This window comes from Babylonia areolata, chromosome 19 (genome assembly GCF_041734735.1).
Source record: "Babylonia areolata isolate BAREFJ2019XMU chromosome 19, ASM4173473v1, whole genome shotgun sequence".
NCBI lineage: Eukaryota > Metazoa > Mollusca > Gastropoda > Neogastropoda > Buccinidae > Babylonia > Babylonia areolata.
The window spans coordinates 20,546,698-20,556,575 of record NC_134894.1 but is presented as its reverse complement, the minus strand read 5'-3'; the positions used below and the strand labels follow the sequence as shown (position 1 = coordinate 20,556,575).

At 48.0% G+C, this 9,878-nt stretch overlaps 1 protein-coding gene across 1 annotated transcript in view; it reads right to left on the bottom strand.

Moving 5' to 3' along the window:
* LOC143294119 (calcitonin gene-related peptide type 1 receptor-like) overlaps window positions 1-7,869 on the bottom strand; it is a 124,382-nt gene extending 116,513 nt beyond the window's left edge. The window contains exons 1-3 of the mRNA XM_076605550.1: window positions 7,839-7,869; window positions 6,048-6,142; window positions 2,356-2,447 (exon numbers count right to left, since the gene is read on the bottom strand). Coding sequence (XP_076461665.1) covers window positions 2,356-2,447; window positions 6,048-6,142; window positions 7,839-7,869 — 218 coding nt within the window. The remainder of the gene's footprint in view (window positions 1-2,355; window positions 2,448-6,047; window positions 6,143-7,838) is intronic.
* Window positions 7,870-9,878: the final 2,009 nt, after the last annotated feature.

Here is a 9,878-nt window from a genome sequence, read left to right as displayed (position 1 = left end):
AAGTGGGGAGCGAGGGGTCGTGGGTGGTGGTGGTGGGGATGGGGGGGGGGGGGGGGGGGGGGGGCTTGGGGTTAAGCGTAAGGACAGTTGGGGTGAAGACTAGGAGGCGGAAGAGTATTGACGTCACTTTATTTCCTCTGCCCCCCCACCCCTGTCCCCCCTCCGACTCCCCCCCCCCAACCACTTCCACTACGTAAGCGCTAGATCTGTGTAGCTATAGCAGAAAAAAACCCATTGTCGGGAGCTGATAGTTTTGTTTGGAAACCATGACTACAAGAATGTTGAATGAAAATACGTCGGCCACTTATACAGCAGTGGACAGGGTGTTTGCTGTCATTTCCGATGGTTCCTTAAGAGACTTGAGAACAAACTCTGAGAGGAGCATAGCTGTGCCGAAGTTGATGATGAAGATGATGATGGTGATGATGACGAGGAGGAGGAGGAGGAGGAGGAGGAGGAGAAGTAGGAGGAATAGGAAGAGGAGAAGGAAGAGGAAGAAAAGAAGGAAGCTTTGATAACTGTTCGCTGCTCATACATACTAACAACCATCACCAATTCAACCCTATGCACCCTCCTCCACCATCTGAATCTGCCCACTGTCACTGATCACACACGGGTTGTAAAGGGGGAAAAAAAAGAAAAAAAAAAGATCGTTGAGGTGACCAGTGCCTCGCACTCCGTTATGGATCGTCAGAGTGAAACAGGACAGAAATCAGATTTCACATCGACCCACACCCAACCTTCTTACCTTTAACCCCCTCCTCGCCGCTGACGAACTGGCAAAGCTTATCACTGAAGGACCGTCACTTTTCGTTATTCGGACTTTCTTCTTCAAAGCCTGACCAGCGCATTGGGTTTATGCGAAAATTCAAGCATCTGCTCCCCCTTTTTTTTTCCCTCCGAAGCAGATGTGGTGTAGCGTATATGGATAAGTTCGCACGCTTTGACACCCTCTTGAAACTGAAAGTGAAACTCTCTCTTGTGATTGCACTATCATTGTCAAACAAAATTGCATTAAACCCCCCAGAAAAAAACAAACACACGAATATCACACGAAAATAGCAGTTGTACTTTAACTCCATGCGACACTGGTCTCTCTTTTCAGCAGTCAAGGAGTTAAACTTTTCCCCTCTTCCTTACAGACAGGTTGAAGTCACAACGTAAGCTGGGCAACTTATTTCGTGAAATTCCCCGAATCTCCGTCCATCACAGAAATCGTTGCCGGATGATTTCAGGGGGGATAATGGCCGCTAAAGGACACACGAAGACGTGTCGAAAGTCTTAGGACAGCGTTACCATTTTCCTTCACTCAGTTTACTTACCCAGTTCTAATACTTCCGGGACGGAAACACGTACACCTACCCGCATTCATACACGTTGTAGACCTACTCACAGAAAAAGAGAAAAACGAAGAGACGCCTGTCGGATGAGACGATAAACGGAGGTCCCGTGTGTTAAGTGCACCTAGTGCAAATAAAAGAACCCACGGCAACAAAAGGGTTATTGTACCTAGCAAAATAATTATGTAAAAAAAAAAAAAAAAAAAAATCCGCTTTTGATAGCAAAACAAATGCACATGCAGACGGAAAACAGTGTATATGGGTGGTGGAGTATAAACAAGGTAGATGAGGGGGAAATGGAGTGTTGACTGATTGAAAAATTGATTAAATTTTACAATTACCTCTCTGCCTAAAGAGGGACACACACACACACACACACACACACACACACACAGATATGTATATATATATATATATATATATATATATATATATATATATATATGACGAAAACAAGAGTACAATGCAAAGAACGTGAAGGAATGCTCACAACAAAACAAGTAAATTGTTTTCCAGCTCTTGCGATCAGTCAGACACACCGTCAAAAATCCAGGGTAAGGGAAAATGCTACACTGCACTCCACCGCACTGGCCATTACTGCACTGCATTGCACTTCATTGCATTTCATTGCACTGGCCTGTACTGCACTGCATTGCACTGCATTTCATTGCACTGGCCTGCACTGCACTGCATTGCACTTCATTGCATTTCATTGCACTGGCCTGTACTGCACTGCACTGCACTGTACAAGACGACACTGAGGGGATGGGAACGGGCTGATGAAGAAGACAGACAATGTAGGAAGAGAACGAGGAAGAAGAAGAGAAAAGAGAAAGACTGACTGATTGATTGATTGACTGATATGGCTACTTACATAGCGCCTATCCTCGTTCGGAGACCAAGCTCTAAGCGCTTTACAAACACGGGGTCATTTGCACAACAGGCCGCCTACCTGGTTAGAGCCGACTGACGGCTGCCATTATTCGTTTCTTAGAAAGATGCAGAAGTCACTGACCTGAAGTAGCAGAAGACGAAGATGCTGGCTATGAGGAGCAGAGCGGAGAGTACGTATCCAGAAATGTACACCATCAGTACACTGAGGTCCTCCTGCACATAACATTAATGTGAAATTATCGAAATATTGATACGCGTTAAAGTTACGAGCCTTGGCGATCAAACAAAAGTTTTTTTTACTGTCAGTCATTTTCATTCCTTTTCAGTTTTCTAGGACCACAACACGTACACACCACAACATAGCACACAGCGAAAAAACAACGAAAAAACAACAACAAAAAACCCCCAACCAACAAACAGAAAAAACAAAACAAAAAACAAAACAACACTCACAGCAAAACAACACAACACGACACGGTACGGCACGACACGAGACGACACGACACGGCATGACTCTTCTTCTTCTTTGCGTTCGACAGCTACGCAGTCAGGGTCGAAGTCCGAGGGATGCCACAAACTCGGACGTCCGGTGAAGATCGGCTGCCGTCCCCCAGAGCTTGGTGTTGAGGTCAGCACCCCCAGGCCAGGACTGCTGCCGCATCTTCTCATACAGAGGGCAGTCTTGGAGAATATGGGATGGGGTCCGGACAGCCTGGCCGCAATCACATAGGGATGTGGCTGCCACTCCAATCCTCTTCAGGTGTGCTCGGAGGCCGCAGTGTCCTGTGCGAAGGCGGTAGATGGTAGTCTGGTGTCTTCTCTCCAGTGTCCTGATGGGATCTTGGTGTGCCTGGTAGCCTCCGTTCAGGGTGACCCAGCCTCTTCGGAGTAGAGTTTTTGCTTCCTCATATGTGGCAGGAATGGTTGGCTGTGTGAGCTGGCTTCCTTCCTTAGCGAGGTGGTCTGCACGCTCGTTGCCTGGGAGGCCTACATGTGCAGGCACCCACTGGAGGGTCGTTGGGGCTGTTTGGGTAAGGGTTGTGAACTACAAGACCTCACCAAGAGACTAGAAGGAAGGGCAGGTGCATACGGAATGGAAGTGAGCACCGAGAAAAGCAAAGTGTTGGTAAACAGCTCAACCAACACCCAAGCTCAAATCTTCATGAACGGACAACAACTTGAAGAAGTGGATGCTTTCAAATATCTCGGCTCCACCCTCACAAACGACGGTCGCTCAACAACTGAAATAAAGATTAGGATAGCGATCGCAACATCAGCAATGGCTAAGCTCAGCAAGATTTGGAAGAGCAGAGAGATCAGCTTTCCAACAAAGATCAAACTGTACCGATCCCTGGTGCTATCCATACTGCTGTATGGATGTGAAAGTTGGACTTTAACAGCAGAGACTACTAGGAAAGTCCAGACGTTTGAGACAAAATGCTTCAGACGATTGCTTGGAATCTCATGGAAGGACAGAAAGACCAATGACTTTGTCAAGAGCCAAATAACTATGCTAGCGGGTCCACTGGAACCACTCTTAGCAGTGGTCAAAAGGAGGAAGCTGTCATGGTTCGGGTATGTGACACGCCACAATTCACTGCAAAAGACAGTTCTACAGGGAACGCTAGAGGGTGGTAGGCGAAGAGGGAGGCAAGCCAAATGCTGGATGGACAACATCAAGGAATGGACCAATATGGATAGCGCTACGCTGATACGACAGGCAGAAGATAGAACCGGATGGCGTCGTCTGACTACGGAATCGTCCCTCATGTCTCCTCTACGCCCATCCCGGGCAGGAGAATGAATGGAAATGGAATGGAATGTGAGGGAGGCCTTAAGGGACTGGATCAGTGGACCAGGATCAGGGGAGTCAAGGGCCTGGAGTGTGGACATGGAGTCAGTGAAGATGGAGATGCTGCCAAGGGGCTTTCCACAGGAGGAGAGGAATTCTGCTGCTGTTTTGATGGCCAGGACTTCAGCTCTGAAATTGGAGCAGAGCTTTCCTCCAGGGAGTGCGATGCTGCTGTGCTCTCCATCGGGAAATCTGACGTAGACACCACTGCCTCCGTTGTGTGTGGCTTCCTCTGCTGATCCGTCCGTGTATACATGGGTCCAGGAGCTGGCTGGGTAGGACTCCTCTATCATGGCCAGAGTCAGGATCTTGAAAGTAGCTGGTTGCTGGTCTTTGGTGGTGATGCCAGGAACTCTGAGGCTGATGGTAGCCTCTATCTCTTGGTCAAGCCTCCAGTCAGGCAAGGCAAGGTCAGTGCAAGACTCCCCTTTTGCCGCCAGAACATCGCTGTGCTGTGCTCTGAGTGCTTTATACTGGTGGTTGAGGCTCTGACGTTTGAGACGGTTCTTGGTGGGCTGCTCCAGTCTGTGGTGTAGGTGATGTGAGGGCAGTCTTCTGAGCTTCTCTCCTGGACCACAACACGTACACACCACAACATAGCACACAGCGAAAAAACAACGAAAAAACAACAAAAAAACAAAAAAACCCCAACCAACAAACAGAAAAAACAAAACAAAAAAACACTCACAGCAAAACAACACTCACAGCAAAACAACACAACACGACACGGTACGGCACGACACGAGACGACACGACACGACACGACACGGCATGACAAGGCATGACACGGCACGGCACGGCACGACACAACACGACACGGCATGGCACGGCACGGCACGGCACGGCACGGCACGACACGGCACGGCACGATACGGCACGACACGGCACGGCACGACACGGCACGGCACGGCACGACACGGCACGGCACGATACGGCACGGCACGACACGGCACGACACACGACACGACACGACACGGCAGACACGGCACGACGCGGCACGGCAGACACGGCACGACACGGCACGGTATGGCACGACACACGACACACGACACGACACGGCACGGCACGACACACGACACGGCAAGGCACGGCACGACACACGACACGACACGACACGGCAGACACGGCACGACGCGGCACGGCAGACACGGCACGACACGGCACGGTATGGCACGACACACGACACGACACGGCACGGCACGACACACGACACACGACACGGCAAGGCACGCCACGACACGGCAGACACGGCACGACACGACACGGTATGGCACGACACACGACACGACACGGCACGGCACACGACACACGACACACGACACGGCAGACACAGCACGACACGGCTTGGCACGACACGACACGGCAGACACGGCACGACACGACACGGCACGGCACGACACACGACACGGCAAGGCACGCCACGACACGGCAGACACAGCACGGCACGACACGGCACGACACGGCAGACACGGCACGACACTGCACAGCACAACACCACACGATACGACACGACACGACACGTCACAACACGACACGACACGACACGGCACGACACGACGCGACACGACAAAACACGACACAATACGGATACGATAGGACATGACACGGCACGGCGTGGCACGGCACGGCATGGCACGGCAGTCACGGCACGGCACGGAACGACACGGCACGGCATGGCACGGCATGGCACGGCACAACACGACACGCACAGCAGGGCACGGCACGGCACAACACGACACGACACGATACAACACAACAAATACAGCCCACCTGGTGTGTGGAGCAAATGATGTAGTTTGTCCCCTTGACAAGACGAGACAAGACAAGACAAGACATATAGCCCACAAAACAGCACATACGGTCCACCTAGTGAGTGGAGCAGGGGATGTAGTTGGTCCCTTTGACAAGACAAGACGAGACAAGACAAGACAAGACAAGACAAGACAACATACACAGCCCACCTGGTGTGTGGAGCAGGGGATGTAGTTGGTCCAGGTGACGTTCATCTCGTTCCGGAACCACTCCCCGTTCTCCAGACACTGCTTCTCCGCGAACGCTGCAAACCACGTGCATCAGTACGTCATACACAGTGCAACCACGTGCATAATTACGTCACACATAGAGTGCAACCACGTGCATCAGTACGTCATGCGTAGAGTGCAACCACGTGCATCAGTACGTCATACATAGAGTGCAACCACGTGCATCAGTACGTCATACATAGTGCAACCACGTGCATCAGTACGTCACACATAGAGTGCAACAACGTGCATCAGTACGTCACACACAGATTGCAACCACGTGCATCAGTACGTCATACATAGATTGCAACCACGTGCATCAGTACGTCACACATAGGTGCAACCACGTGCATCAGTACGTCACACATAGAGTGCAACCACGTGCATCAGTACGTCACACATAGAGTGCAACCACGTACATCAGTACGTCACACATAGAGTGCAACCACGTGCATCAGTACGTCATACACAGTGTGCAACCACGTGCATCAGTTCGTCACATAGTGTGCAACCACGTGCATCAGTTCGTCACATAGTGTGCAACCACGTGCATCAGTACGTCACAGAGGGTGCAGTGTGTGTGTGTGTGTGTGTGTGTGTGTGTGTGTGTGTGTGTGCGAGAGAGAGAGAGAGTGTCTGTGTTTTTGTGTGTTTGTACACGTGCGTGTGTATGTGTACGAGCGTGCATACGTATTTGACTGCGTGCGTGAGCATGTGTTAGTGTGAGCTTAATATGTATGTGTGCTTAATGTGTGTATGTGTGCTTAATGTGTGTGTGTGTGCGTGCGCGCGCGCGCGTATGCTTGCGTGAGTGTGAGAGCGCATATGAGTGTGTGTGTCTGCTATGTGCGAAAAAAACACGAATTGCTAAATGCATCGCCAGTCAAATTGTCAGACTTCCCAGTGACCCGGAAGAGTGACTGAAAAAAATGTGAGGATGTCAAATTTCCGTGTGCTGCCTGTGGTTTTGACAGTAGACACAGACACTAAATAACGTGGGACAGCAGAGTCTTCGGAGTGAACGAAGGAAAAAACAGAAAGGTAAGTTTGTAGTCGCTTCCGATTCGTCGCTGTGCTTTAGGTTATTGGCCATTTATCTACCCCACCAAATGATACTCACGTCACTGACAGCTAGCTGGGCCTGTGTCACCTCAAAACCATTCAACTAAAGGGAAGTTACGGCTTCAGTAGGCTTCCCTGTCACGTGGATATGAGAAAAAAACAGAAAAAAACTCAAAAAATCGAAAACAAAAAACAACAAAAACAAAACAAAAAACAAACAAACAAAAACACAAAAACAAACAAACAAAACAAAACAACGAAAAACAACAAAAACAAAAACAAACAAACAAAAAAAAAAAACACCACCACCAAACAAACAAATAAAAAACGAACACAGAAAATGATACTGAAATAGACCGGGTTTTTTCCCTACAGATTTAATCAGCCAGAAATACTATGAAAGTTAGCTCGCTTTCCTTACAGTTTATATATAGATCTGCAGGAATGTGGAAACGAATTTCAGAACCAAAGCATGGCTGGGGGCGTAGGGCTGAATGAATTAAGCGAAGAGGTTCCCTTGCGGAGGAGTGGAACAGAGCCCCAAGCCTGAACACCCTGAACCCAAAGGGCGTCAACTTCTTGAACATCTTCTTCTTCTTTCGTGGGCTGCAACTCCCGCGTTCACTCGTATGTACACGAGTGGGCTTTTACGTGTATGACCGTTTTTACCCCTGCCATGAAGGCAGCCCTGGATGGCCATGCTGGGTATGTTCTTGTTTCCATAACCCACCGAACGCTGACATGGATTACAGGATCTTTAACGTGCGTATTTGATCTTCTGCTCGCGTATACGCACGAAGGGGGTTCAGGCACAAGCAGGTCTGCACACAGATCGGAAAAAATCTCCACCCTTTACCCACCAGGCGCCGTTACCGAGATTCGAACCCAGGACCCTCAGATTGAAAGCCCAACGCTTAAACCACTGGGCTATTGCGAGCGAAAATTTGAAACAAAATCGATTTCAATTTCAATTTCGATAGTTTCACTATCTGTGAGATTATATGTGTATTCAACATTTGAATTAAACAGTACATAATCCCCTCATTCCAAGTCCATTTTTGTGAGGTTGTCATCATATTAATTTCTATGGTTATTCCTGTTCTGAGCGGGACAGTGCCAGACTGACCAAACCTGGTCAAAGTGAGGCTGGGAACTTGAAGGAATACTGAAATGGAAAAAAGAAAGAAAAGAAGAAAACAAAACAAACAAGCAAAAACAGCAACAAACAAACAACAAAAAAACTCGCAAACCACATATTCCAATTAAGCTTGAAGAACATAAAAACATAAAAAAGCACAGAAAGGCAAAATTAAAACTACATTCAAGCACCCATACTCACGATTTGCCTTTGGCCTAGGACAATCCACAATGAGAAGGAATAAACAAATCTAAAGATAAAAAATTCAGATAATTACATACAGTGCTAGAAAAATACTTTTTGAAAAGAAAGGCAAAAACAGCCACATAACAGCCTGTAGGAAACTATCATCGTTAAAAGAGAAAACGACGACAACAGCAACAAGAAAAACAAACAAACGAATCAATAAATGCATCCAATTATAATGTCTAGGGAAAGAAAAATAAATGTTAAAAAAAAGGTTTCAAGGAAGAAAAAAAACGTGAAGATTGAAAAACCGGTGACGGGCGCAATAGCCAAGTGGTTAAAGCGTTGACTTTGAATCTGAAGGTCCCGAGTTCGACTCTCGGTAACGGCGCCTGGTGGGTAAAGGGTGGAGATTTTTCCGATCTCCCAGGTCAACATATGTGCAGATTGCTTGTGCCTGAACCCCCTTCGTGTGTATACGCAAACAGAAAATCAAAAATACGCACGTTAAAGATCCTGTAATCCATGTCAGCGTTCGGTGGGTTATGGAAGCAGGAACATACCCAGCATGCACACCAAAAACGGTGTATGGCTGCCTACATGGCGGGGTAAAAATGGCCATACACGTAAAAGCCCACTCGTGTACATACGAGTGAACGTGGGAGTTGCAGCTCACGAACGAAGAAAAAGAAGAGAAGAAAAACCGGTGACACATAAGCAGACAATTTTAGAAAGGGGAGAAAATAAGGACACAACAGAAAGAAAGGCAGAAGGAGAAAAAACCCCAGAGGCCTACAGAAAAGAGGAGATACCTCGATTTATAATTTCCTGGTGGGGATACCATCTGGAACTGAAAGAACCCGAAGCTCAGAAACTGGTTGGGAATAGTAACGTTTGTTTAGAGGGTGTTAAATGGAAGTCATACCTGAAGAACACTTTGCAGCGGACTACTTGCCTGCTTTTCATTGTCGCATGTCATTTTAGAAATATCAAAGTTAAAAAAAAAAGAAGAAAGAAGCAACAATTGCTGTATAGAACACAAGAACAACGTGAAATAGAAACTTTTATCAGTTAAAAATCCACCTTCCCCACATTTGGCAGTGGGGGTTAGAAATTACGTTCGTGGGTGGATTGTCAAGTGTACTTGTGTACCCAGTGAAAAAGTGGGACAAGCAGCAAACTGGACCATGTACAATGTATCGATCTGCTGGCATCGGTTGAGAAGACTGTGCTGATTTGATCACGTAACAAGATCCGATGGCCTTTCTGAAACAATCCTCCAAGGAGCTGTTCAGGGAGGGAGATGGGGATCCCCCCAAAACGCCCCCCCCCCTCCACCCCCCACAAAAAACAGCAACAACAAAAACCATCACCACCAACAACAA